Source organism: Artemia franciscana, chromosome 8 (genome assembly GCF_032884065.1).
Source record: "Artemia franciscana chromosome 8, ASM3288406v1, whole genome shotgun sequence".
In the NCBI taxonomy this organism is placed as follows: domain Eukaryota; kingdom Metazoa; phylum Arthropoda; class Branchiopoda; order Anostraca; family Artemiidae; genus Artemia; species Artemia franciscana.
In genome coordinates this window covers 2,373,181-2,386,705 of record NC_088870.1, presented here as the reverse complement: position 1 = coordinate 2,386,705, position 13,525 = coordinate 2,373,181, and the positions used below count along the sequence as shown (strand labels likewise).

General features: G+C 35.3%; 1 protein-coding gene across 1 annotated transcript in view; it reads left to right on the top strand.

The window, feature by feature from the left end:
• LOC136029871 (ER membrane protein complex subunit 1-like) overlaps window positions 1–13,525 on the top strand; it is an 85,035-nt gene that overhangs the window by 18,529 nt on the left and 52,981 nt on the right. Inside the window, exon 5 of the mRNA XM_065708334.1 lies at window positions 5,573–5,888. Coding sequence (XP_065564406.1) covers window positions 5,573–5,888 — 316 coding nt within the window. The remainder of the gene's footprint in view (window positions 1–5,572; window positions 5,889–13,525) is intronic.

The following is a 13,525-nucleotide window of genomic DNA, read 5'->3' as shown; positions in this document are numbered from 1 at the left end:
GAGTTAGGGGGGGCAGTGCTTTGGCAAGTTTGGTGCTTCTGGACGTGCTAGGATGATGAAATGTGATAGGTGTATCAGGAACCTGCGCAAATGACTTGATAAAGTCGTTTTCCCCGATTGGACCATCTTGGGGGCTGAAGAGAGAGGAAAAATTAGAAAAAATCAAGTATTTTTAACTTACGAGTAGGTTATTGGATCTTAATGAATTTTTAATATTTAGAAGGACCTCTGATTTTCCTTTTAAATCAATCTGTTGATTCTTAGAATTTTGCTAGAGCTCATCCCATATGAGCTCTTGGCTCTTCCGACCTCATCACAAGTGCCATGTGAGCTATTAGCTGTAGTTCAATATCAAGTAACGGCTTAGTTGCCGAACGATTTACATCCTGGATAAGATTTTTAGCTTTATTATAGGTGTTCGGAAGCGGTTTGAGAAAAGAACGGAAAGTAGACATCCATCTGACTGGACAATAAGAAACATAAGAATGAAGTAAACCATGAAATAGGATTCTACGAATCGGTCCAGGAAAAATATGGTTGAGTTGTCGTAGAATACCGAGGTTTCTGCATACATTCGTTTTAATCAAACCAATATGGTATTTAAAAGATGAATTTTCATCTTGGAGAATACCTAGGAAACGGACATGACCATCCTTTGTTCTACTAATAAAGCCTTTGGATATATAAATTTCGAATAATTGAGGACAAACCTGAGATATACAAGAAAAAACTAAAAAAAACTAGTTTTAGAAACATTTAAGGCAAGAGAGTTAGCATCAAAGCAAATTATCTAAGCATCAAAGCCACAAAGCATCAAAGCAGAGTTAGCAGCAAAGCAAATTATCAAAGCATCAAAGCCACAAAGCATCAAAGCAGAGTTAGCAGCAAAGCAAATTATCAAAGCATCAAAGCCACAAAACATCAAAGCAGAGTTAACAGCAAAGCAAATTATCAAAGCATCAAAGCCACAAAGCATCAAAGCAGAGTTAGCAGCAAAGCAAATTATCAAAACATCAAAGCAGAGTTAACAGCAAAGCAAATTATCAAAGCATCAAAGCCACAAAGCATCAAAGCAGAGTTAGCAGCAAAGCAAATTATCTAAGCATCAAAGCCACAAAACATCAAAGCAGAGTTAGCAGCAAAGCAAATTATGAAAGCCACAAAGTATCAAAGCAGAGTTAGTAGCAAAGAAAATGATCAAAGCCACAAAGCATCAAAGCAGAGTTAACAGCAAAGCAAATTATCAAAGCAGAGTTAGCAGCAAAGCCCTCAGTTACCCTCAGTCAAAACACCTTACCCTCAGTTCTCCCAGAAGTAATAAGGGTGGTATCATCGGCAAAAGTAACAAGAGAATAAAAAAAGAAAACAATCAAAAATAGGGTTTTTAAGGCCAAATGAAAATACTGAAAAAACACAGAAAGCGAATATTTCAAAAGAACAACCGCCTCTCTTCTTCAGCGCGAACAAAATAATATGATAAAGAAAAAAAAACAAAAACCAAAAAAACAAGCGTGGAAAGTACTACAAATGAAGAAGAGAGGCGGTTGTTCTCTCGAAATATTTGCTTTCTGTGTTTTCTTCAGTATTTTCATTTGGCCTTTAAAAACCCCGTTTTTGATTGTTTCCTTTCTTTATGTTATGGCAGGCCAATTTGGTTTAAGAAACTGTCTTCCAAGTATTTTAATGCATGACTCAGATGATAGTAGTGCTGAATACTAACTCAGAGCCACAATCCATAAATAATCCTTAAGCCGTAATCACATATAAGTGTATAAATTTATCTAACAAGTTTCAAATACAAGTTCAAAATTATTCCACTTGTTATTTATATCGAACAGGTACAGATCCGGCTTAGTTGTTAACTCAATTCAATTAGTTGTTAACTGGTCAAATACCAAAAGAGAACTGAATATCGGAAGCAATGACTTAAAATGTAGAACTATTTTTAACTGGTGTTTGCTGTTTATTATCTCTTCTGATATTTTTTTTTTGTTCTGTTAATGAAGAAACTAATAATTTTATAAACGTTTCAGACGGCGTAATTTCGGCGTAATTTTTATCCTTGCTAAGAATTTTACATGCATGCTTACGTATTGACAGGATAGCGACGCTAATATCTATAATAAATTGCATTGCATTGCATCGGCAGTGTTGTCAATTGCATTGATTGACAACACTGATTGACAATTGCATTGACAACACTGCTTGTCCATTTCAGAGCAAATAGAAAACAAAACGTAAAACAGAAAAAAGTTTCTGAACATTTTGACTGCACGCCTGTAAATCTTCTCGACGGAAAAAAGATTGTAAAAAGAAAAGAAACAATGAATTGTAGAGAATAAGAAGTAAAAATAAATAATATGACAAAACAATCCTTTGAAAAAAAAATCTAATCTAAAAAAAAACCTCTAAAATGTTTCATTTCATTTAATCTAAGTGAATCTAAAATTAAAACTTCTTTTAATATTATTAAAGATTTTAAGCAACTCACATCTAAGCAAGAAATGTCAGGAAAGAGCAAGTTACCATCATTCCACTAGCCTCCATTCGCCCCTCCAATAGAAGCATGTTGACTTATACTTTGATCTCGTAAATTTTAATGTTAATCCCTATTTTCAAATCAATACTACTGACGTTTGATTTTTTTTTGCGTAAGAAAAAAAAGAACTCACTCCAAGCAGGAGTGATTTTAAGCCGGTGAATAAAGTGATTGATTGTAGACTATTGACCTTTTTTTAAGCCCGTTCGATCTCGGGACATCTTTTTCGTGTTGCAGATAAAGCAGAGATCCCTATAGGCTGGCGGTATTTTCTGATGAGCTCCCTGATGCATAACATGTCGTCAAAACATTTTTTTTTTGGAATACACTTTTTATAGAACTCAATATGTGTTTTGTTCGGAATTTGAAGTTTTTAATTGCGAACTTGCCCACATAAAGTTATGTTGATCAAGTGTTGGTTTTTAGCAGTTTTTTTTTTTTTTGTTCTGGACATAAACGTTAGAACTTACCCCCCTTTCTTCTAGTTTTAATAGAGGATGCAGTTATTTCCTTTCTGAATTCTTCTTCAAAAGATATTTTGGACTGTTTTACTTGATGATTATCTTTCCTTTCTTCGTCTTTTTCTCCTCTTTTACTATTCAGTCTTTTTATTTTTTGTCGGTTGTACACGATCGCTTATTAGCAAATATGATTTATGCCAATATTTCTCTCATCCCGATTTGTCCCCAAATCTATATAACTTCTTGCGTTTCCGTTTTTTTTTTATTTACTAAAAAACAAAAATACGGCAGAATTCTCATTTATTTTGGATTTTAAAAATACATATATATTGTGAGGGGGGAAATCGAATGAGTAATGTTTGGCGGTAGAAATAAAAGTTTCTTAACTTTTCCTACATTTTATTGAGGATTTTCAGAAGTATATTATGTAAATTTCTCATGTAATTTCTCATATAAAATTTCTCATGTTTACACAATATTGAATGAACCTCATTTTGCATGTGCTTATATGTTTAAACTTTATATTTGTTTTGTAGCTTGGGTGTTTTTTTGGTCTTCTGTTTTTTCTTTAAGTATTCATAGATACAAATAGATCTGTTCCTTAAGGGGGCGGGGGTTCTGAGTAATTTTTTTCCTAGCAGTGGGGTCAAAATCCTGAACTAAATTTAAGCTTTGACATAACATTTTTAATGAAGGAGGCCCTTCGGAACGATTTAGGGGGAAACCACTCCTCCCTTCTATATGCAGGTATGCACATATTATTGTTAGTTTATGTGCAAGGATGAAACAATGAACGAAAAAAGAGTGATGAAATGTCATAGTATTTGGTTTTAAATAGCGGTAGTCAACATTTTTCAGCTCACATTGATGGGTCGGCTCAAAGGAGTTCAACTATTCTTTTAGTGTAAGTTTTGACACTCAATTCGAAATTATTTTTGTAAATAGTTTTAAACATTTTTTTTTCATCTCAATAAAAGTATCAAACTATAAGATAAATACTATTTATTGGCTTATGGAAATTTACAAGCCAATTAAAAGGCAATAAGCTTAAAGGAAGCTATAATATTGGCTTTAAATTAGTTTGAAAACCTGTACGCTAGTCTTGCAGGAAGTGAAGGTACCGCTAACCGTAATACAATTTATATCCTATTTAGTTACCACTGGTTTGTCCTCCCTCCCCTCCCCCACCTCCCCCACCTCCTTCCCAATTATTCCATACGTATTTAAAAAGTACTTTAATGCCTCGGCTAATTGTGCGTACAAATTATATCAAGCTTAGTTTAAATTGGGTAACCCCTTCTAAACACAAGGTGTAAAATTTTACGGAAATACTTTTAAAGGCCAATTAATTGCATATTTTTACGGTCTTTTTTTACGTACCGCCGAATGTCTGTGATTATGGGTTGCTGATTCTGGGCAATGTACAGTGGCAGTGGCGGTAGTAAAATGTTGTTAATAATTAATAATAGTTGTTTTGTTTATAATAATATTTAATGTATGTTATTAGTTTAGGTTTTTAGTTATGTGCCTTTTTTACTGAACGGGAACTGTTCAATAGCAATGAAAATTTACGATCCTGAACCTTGGGACCCCCATAGACCAAACTACTAAATGCTGCAATAACATTTAAAATGCCAAGGGAATCAACATTTTTTTTTTCCTTTACCCAGGTTAAGTCTATTTACACCATAAAACCCCGATTTCCCAAGATTTTTCTTCTGGCTATTTCAAAATTATGAAGTTTTCAGGGAAGCACTGCGTTTTCGTCAGTGTTGCCACGTTGAACCGTGTAAAAAAATATGCAAAAGTATTCAGATAAATTTGACAACTCTGTTAGTCCATAAAAACTCAAACATTAACCATCTGTTGACTCTGAAAAACTATTTTCTATAAACACCTTCAAAGGAAAGCTGCACTTTCTTAAGCTGTTTGGTTAAAATTTTTCCTCAGTTTATTTTTCGCTGATTTTCGCAGTTGCTGAACGCAGCAACGTTTAACGCGCCAAAGACATCATAATTTTTTTTGCCCCCTTTACTCTTCTAAGGTCGACTTCTTTCCGAAAGCCCCGATTTTCCAAGATTTTTTTTTTTGTTCTTTCAAAATTATGAAACTTTCAGTGAAGTACCGCATTTTCGACAGTGTTGCTACGTTAAATCGAAAATGAACGAACAAAACTAATTATTTAGATTTGACAACAAATTAAAACATTAGCAATCCCTTGTTTCTCAATTAAAACTAAACTTTCATAGGGAAGGTACTCTTTCTTAAGCTGTTTAGCTCAAAATGATTTTAGCTTATTTTTGCTGATAGTCACCACGTTTTTTTTTTTTTTTTTAATTCGACATCTGATGCTACCAAAAGCTTCAAAATTGCATGCTTTTTTAATATATATACAATTCTGTATATATCCACTTAAACAACTTAAACAATCAAATTTTATTTTCACTGTTCTTGGTACTTTCAAGCCTTAGAAAAAGAGGTAAGAGAAAGGTTTGCATTACCATATTTTCTAAATGAAAAGAAAGTTGTGCTGTTATATACTAAATGATATGCTATTTTATTTTTTATTTAGATGTTGTCTGTCAGGCACCTCTGTTACATGTGTAGAAAAGAACGACGGAACAGTCACTGTACTATCATTGGACGATTTTAGCGTCATGGAGACAAAATCATTGTTGAATTTAGGTTTTCATGAAAACGACTTTGCATCAATAACCACAGAAGCTGTTACTGGAATTCTGAATGCAGCAGTCTTCACAGGGAAAAAGCTTGTCGTTTTTCACGAAGAAGGTGAAATGGTTTTATCAGTTGGCAGGGACAACTGTGTCTGGGGTGGAACCGAAGCTGAAAGTACCAAGTTTCTCCTAGTTGCCTGTCAAGAAAGAGAAGTTAGTTTTTTCCTTTCTCTCTGTTATTATATTCAGTGTTTCTTTGGTCAGGATCTGGGACGTGTCCAGGATTTTTTCGGGGGGAGGGGCTTATAAAAAAAATTGTAAAAACGTATCAACAGTTTTTTTTTGCATTTTTTTATGTTTTTTTTAGTCGTGACACAAATTTCGGGAGGGGGCCCTGGTACCCCCTTCCTGGAACGGTTTTGGTCAGGATACTACATTTTCACCTGTCTCTGTTGCCACGATTCTTCTGAGAGGCGCATAGGTCGAGGATAAATAGAAGTAGGTATTGCTCGTTTCCAGCATAACACATAGTTAGACAATGAATATGTAATAAAATATACCTAAACACGGGGATACCCCAAGAAATATGTAAGCAATAAATAAGTAAAGTAAACAAAGTAAATAGCCATAATTTACATTAATAAAGTAAAATAACGACCTTGTGAATGATTCTTTTGTTAAAGTTGGTGCTCTTTTGTTCTGCGGTAACATTAATATAATTAATACCTTTATCAATATAATCAGTCCTAGACATAGATTATGCTGATGATTTGAGTGTCTTAAATGAATATCTTAGTATAATGAATGGTTTGTTGGAATTTTTCAGGATTCAAGATGCAAGAATAGGTTTGAAATTAGTGTTAAGAAGACTAAGTTGCTTATACTGCGAATAAGTGAGGGTGAAGAGGTCATGTCGAGCAGCGAGAAAATGAATCAAGTGGATAGCTTCACTTACGTAGGGTGTCTTATTGGTAAAGATAGTGAATTGTGTGAAGTCAAATAGACAAGGCCCAGGGTGTTTTTTTCATAATTGAATAAAGCTTGGAAGGAAAGGAAGATGAGTACGCAAACCAAGCGTGGAATATTGGAAGCCGCAGTGATCAAGTATGGTTCTCAAACGTGGGCGTTTAAAAAAACGTAGGAGGATTTGTTTAAATGTTTTTTAGAAGAATTGTCTATGGATTCTTTTGGGTACCCGTCTGACTGACCGCATTTCAAACACTAAGCTGTACGAAAAAAGTGGTTCCATCCCCTCTTTCTAGGGCTGTAAGAGATAAAGGTTGAGATGGCTCGGACACGTTCTGCGGATGAAGGATGACATATTGCCAAACATTATCCTATTTAACCATTCATCTAAGGCCAAAGGAAAGCAGTTTGTCCCCTAATGAGGTGAGAGGTTGTCGTAAGGAAGGGTTTAATGGAAATTGGAATTTCTTGAAAGGGTGTAAAGAGACTTTGAATAGATCAGGATAAAGGAGGAGTGTGCGTAGCTGTGTTGACCTTAGGAGGCTTAGTGCTGCAGCGAGTTGTTAGTAGTAGTTGTAGTAATGTAATTACAATTAATAAAATTAATGCCAGCTTTTCCAGTGATATATCCTTTTGTGTTGTAAGAAAATACAGAGTAGGAAAGGCATTGAGACACCAACTTTAAGTAGCCGTTATTCATGGCAATATAATGGAAAAATCTAATGCAGTATTTAATTCTTATTTGTATTTTAGTTTCAGTTTTTTCCTCTTTTTTTTATTAATTTCCTTAGATAGTTGGGATTTGTTAACATTGACCAGCCATTTCTTTTGGCGCAACATTGATGATAACTATCGTATTATCGCGACCAAAAAAGATTATGTCGATCAACATTATGGATGAAAAAGACCCACAGATGACATCGTTGTTTGTCAAACATGTTGGTCAAGTAAGGTAGTAAATTTCAAGTTAGGAAAATCGAGACGAAAGTTAATACAATTTTGGATGAGCAAAAATCAATTACTTTACAATGTAGTTTGTTATGTTTTTCATAGGTTGATGTTTTTATTATGTTATACTACATGTTTTCTCTGAATTGGTTGTCCCTTAGAATTTAGAATCAGTTCATTTTTATTCAATTAGAAAATCGTCTTTATTTTTACTATGGCCTCTACCTTCATTCCAAACATATAAATGCGTGTCCTGCCAGGTTTGTGTTGGATGTTCACGACCCAGTGGTTTTTTCGTCGGTAATATGATACACAAAAAATGTTAAAAGCAGTGTGTGGGAATTGACCATGAGTTGCACTTCCTGTAAATTATTTTTGAGATGTATTCTTCCTGTAACCCACTTATGTGTGTTTGGCATTGTTTATACAAACTTTGGAATTAGAAAATAAGATAAATATCAGTTATCATGATATTTATCAGTTATATAATACCAGGTAGCTGATATTGTCAACTAATAACAACTCATTGCAGCACCAAGACACCTGAGGCCAACACAGCTACGCACGCTCCTCGTCCATCCCTATTCAAAGCCTCCCTCGTTACAACCTCCCAAGAAGATCTTATTTCCTGTAAATTTTTCCTTACGATATCCTCGTACCCCATTTTGGGGGCAACCTGCTTTTTGTCTGGCCCTAGACTGTTGCCCGACAAGGACGATCTTGGGCAATCTATCGTGCTTCGTCCCTAGAATGTGTCCTAGCCATCTCAACCTTTCTCTCATTATAACCCTTGAAAGCGGGATTGACCCATTTTTTTCATACAGCTTGCTGTTTGAGATACGGTCAGTCAATCGGGTACCCAAAACAATCCTCCGTTTTTGGGAACGCTTACGTTTTAGAACCATACCTGACCAATGTTGTCGGTGTTGCTTCCAATATTCTAATCTTGGTGCGCAGACTTGTCTCAATATTCTTTCAAATTGTTTTTAATTGTGAAGAAACACCCTGGGCCTTGGCTATTCTGAAAGACACCATGGGCCTTGCTATTCTACTTTTAACATTTTCACTGCACCCACTGCCTTTACTAATAATACTACCTAGGTAAGTGAAGCTGTCCACTTGCTCGATCTTCTCGTTATCCAACATCACCTTTTCACCTTTACTTATTCCTAGTCATAGCGAGTTAGTCCTCTTAACATCAAGTTTCAATCCTATTCTTGTATCCTGAACTCATAAAACCTCTAAAAATTCGTTCATTTTGCAAATGTTTTCATTTAGGTTGCTTAAATCATCATCGTAATCTAAGTCTAGGAGAGTTTTATTTCCCCCAATGATTCCATGTTCTCCCATTGCCTTTGCTCTGCTCCTTATGACAAATTCCATCAAAATTATCTATATAAATGGCGATAGAACGCAACCTTGCTTGCCTCCTTTTTTAATGCGGAACTAGCTACTAACTTCATTCCCTAACTTAAGCGCAGCAATGGTATTCTTGTACATAGCACTAATTACTTTAATTCGTTTATCTGGTATCAAACAGTTCGTGGTAACGAACTGTAGTAAGGAGCAACCCAGCTCAATAGTAAACGAAACTCTAAAAAAAGGAATTTTGATACTAAAAGATACATCAAAAGAATCGGATTTTCATGCTGATTTTAAATATATAAGTTTCATCAAATTGTATTTGTCGTCAAAAGTTACGACCCTGAGAAAATTTGCCTTATTTTGGAAAATAGGGGGAAACACCCCCTAAAAAATCATAGAATCTTAACGAAAATCACACCATCGCATTCAGCGTATCAGAGAACCCTGTTTCGAAAATTTCAAGCTCCTATCTAAAAAAAAGGGGGAATTTGTATTTTTTGCCAGAAGACAGATCACGGGTGCGTGTTCATTTGTTTTTTTTGTTGTTGTTTTTTCCCAGGGGTCATCGTATCGACCGAGTGGTCCTAGAATGTCGCAAGAGGGCTCATTCTAACGGAAATAAAAAGTTCTAGTGCCCTTTTTAAGTGACCAAAAAATTGGAGGGCACCTAGGCCCCCTCCCACGCTCATTTTTTACCCAAAGTCAACGGATCAAAATTTTGAGATAGCCATTTTGTTCAGCATAGTCAAAAACCATAATAACTATGTCTTTCGGGATGACTTACTCCCCCACAGTCCCCGGGGGAGGGGCTGCAAGTTACAAACTTTGACCATTGTTTACATACAGTAATGGTTATTGGGATGTGTGCAGACGTTTTCAGGGGGATTTTTTTGGTTAGGGGGGGTTTGAGGGGAGGTGGCTATGTGGGAGGATCTTTCCTTGGAGGAATATGTCATGGGGGAAGAGAAATTCAATCAAAAGGGCGCAGGATTTTCTAGCATTACTATAAAAAAAAAACAATGAAAAAATAAACATGTAAAAGTTTTTTCAATTGAAAGTAAGTAGTAGCATTAAAACTTAAAACGAAAATAGATTTTTACGCATATGAGGGGTTCTTCTCCTCCTAAATACCTCGCTCTTTATGCTAAAGTATCTTTAGTAATTTCAATTATTTATTCTACGGCCTTTCTGATTCAGGGGTCATTCTTAAAGAATTGGGACAAAACTTAAGCTTTAGTGTAAAGAGCAAGGTATTAACAAGGGGACAAACCCCCTCATATACATAATAAGAACATAGAAGCTTGTTACGTAAGCTAATTTCTTAAGTTACGTGTATTTTTTACTAATAAAAACGTTCGTTAAACATTAAAAGTTCTAGTTGCCTTTTTAAGTAACCGAAAAATTGGAGGGCAACTAGGCCTCCTTCCCCATCCCTTATTTCTCAAAATCGTCTGATCAAAACTAAGAGAAAGCCATTTAGCCAAAAAAAATTAATATGCAAATTTCATTTTAATAATTTATGTGTGGAGAGCCAAAATCAAACTTGCATTAATTCAAAAACGTTCAGAAATTAAATAAAAAAAACTAGTTTTTATAACTGAAAGTAAGGAGCGACATTAAAACTTAAAACGAATAGAAATTACTCCGTGTATGAAAGGGGCTGTTCCCTTCTCAACGCCCTGCTCTTTACGCTAAAGTTTTTTACTGTTTAATAAAGTAGAATTGAGAGAAAGAGTCGAACTTACAAGGATAGGACAACAGCTGAATCAAAAGCTTGCTCATAATCTATAGAACTGAGGAGTAAAGGGGTTTGATGAATCAGACAAATTTCAATCATTGAAATTGTCAGAAGTCAGAGAGTCATAATTTGGCCGATGCGTCCTCTACCCTGCGTTCAGCCACCCTGTTCTCTTAAAACCTTATTAACTGCATTTACTAAGTATATAATAGTAATTATATACTAAGTAATTTACTTCCTGCAGAAATCAGACTAATGTATCTATAATTACCACACTCACTCTTATCACCTTTAAAGCCCCTTTCATAAAGTTTTTTTAAATGAAAGTAAGGAGCGACATTAAAACTTAAAACGAACAGAAATTACTCCGTATATGAAAGGGGCTTTTCCACCTCAAGACCCCGATTTTTACGCTAAAGTTTGACTCTTTCTCTTAACTCTACTTTTTAAAACAGTAAAAAACTTCAGCGTAAAGAGAGGGGCGTTGAGAAGGAAAAACCCCTTTCATATACGGAGTTATTTCTGTTCGTTTTAAGTTTTAATGTCGCTCTTTACTTTCATTTAAAAAAACTTGTTTTTTTATTTAATTTCTGGACGTTTTTGAATTAATGCATGTTTTGATCTTGGCTCCCGCACATAAATAATTAAAACGAAATTTGCATATTAATTTTTGTTTTTGGCTAAATGGCTTTCTCATAGTTTTAATCGGAAGATTTAGAGGAAAAACAAGCGAGGGAGGAAGCCTAGTTGCCCTCCAATTTTTTGATTACTTAAAAAGGCAACTAGAACTTTTAATTTTTTAACGAACGTTTTCATTAGTAAAAATTATCCGTAACTTACGAATTAACTTACGTAACGAACTTCTATATTCGTATGTTTTTATTGCGTATTTGAGGGGGTTTACCCCTCGTCGATACCTCACTCCTTACACTAAAGCTTAAATTTTGTCCCAATTCCTTAAGAATGACCCCTGGATCACAAAGGCCGTAGAAAAAATAGTTGAAATTACTAAATACTTTAGGGTAAAGAGCGAGGTATTACGAGGAGGTAAACCCCTCATATGCGTAACAATTTCTGCTCGTTTTAAGTTTTAATGCTGCTCCTCACTTTCAGTAGGAAAAAAATTTTCATCTTTATTTTTTCATTGTTTTTTTTTAATAATGCTAGAAAATCCTGCGTCCCCTTCATTGAAAGTCTCTTCCCCCATGAGAAGTTCCTCCATGGAAAGATCCTCTCACGTAACCCTCCCCCCTCAACTCTCCCTCCCAAACCAGAAATATCCCCTGAAAACGTCTGTACACTTCCCAGTAACCATTACTATATGTAAACACAGGTCAAAGTTTGTAACTTGCAGCCCCTCCCACGGGGACTGCGGGGGAGTAAGTCGTCCCCAAAGACATACTTATTAGGTTTTTCGACTATGATGAATAAAATTGCTATCTCAGAATTTTGATCCGGTGACTTTGGGGAAAAAATGCTAGGTGCCCTCCAATTTTTTTGGTCACTTAAAAAGGGCACTAGAACTTTTAATTTCCGTTACAATGAGCCCTCTCTTGATATTCTAGGACCACTGGGTCGATACGATCATCCCTGGAAAAAAAACAACAAATAAACACACATCCGTGATTTGTCTTCTGGCAAAAAATGCAAAATTCCACATTTTTGTAGATAAGAGCTTGAAACTTCTACAGTAAGGTTCTCTGATACGCTGAATCTGATGGTGTGATTTTCGTTGAGATTATATGACTTTTAGGGGGTGTTTCCCCCTATTTACTAAAATGGGGCAAATTTTCTCAGGCTCGTAACTTTTGATGGGTAAGACTAATCTTGATGAAACTTGTATATTTAAAATCAGCATTAAAATGCAATTTTTGTGATGTAATTATTGGTATCAAAATTCCATTTTTTAGAGTTTCGGTTACTATTGAGCCGGGTCGCTCCTTACTGCAGTTCGTTACCACGAACTGTTTGATTCTTTGGAACTTTTTTTACGGTGAAAAAACGCCAAGAGCCTTGGTTATCTAATTAGTTTCTAACGAGTTTTTATAAAATCGCTAGGTCTAATCATGTGAGTAATCTTCAGGAGCTTGTCTCTAACATCATAATCACCATATTTAAACAAAAATTCATTTACCACACTATCAGCTCCTTGGGCCTTGTTATTTTTTGGTCCTTTTAGTACTGTCTCTAATTCTTCCTCAAAATGAATCTTCCTTCACATCCGAAGTGTCACAAACTTATTCATTCTTTTCTGTATCTTTTTGTGTAACTCTGCCACGGTTTAGCACATTCTGAAAATGTTCTGCCCATTTCTGTTTGACTCTTTCCTTATCACTAATTGTAGCCCCGTACCTATCTTTAACTGGGAAAAGTCCAAATTGACTATTCCCTTTCAATTTAATAGCATGCCAGTATGATATTTTACTGTTATCCCGTCTGGGTGCATCCTCCAGATCCTCAGCAATTTTATCCATGGCCTCCACTTTATGCCTCCTTATTTTGTATTTTAATGCTTTCTCCCCTTTATTTGAATTCGTCTTATTTTCATATGATCTATTACTCAAATGATTCTTGTACAAGCCCCTCCTCCTCTCTTAACCATAAAGCATTTTAACGATCATTCCTAGATGCGTTTCTAACTTTCTTCCCTAAGACACCATCAGCGATTTCACAAACTATTTTCCTAAAATTATTCCATCCATCTTCTGCATTACCAAATTTTAAACTCTCCAGTTTAGTATTCAATTGTTCATGGGACGGCTCTCTCAGATTCCCATCCTGGAGTCTACCAACGTCAAGCTTCCCAGAAGGTAGCTACTCTTCTCTAATTTCA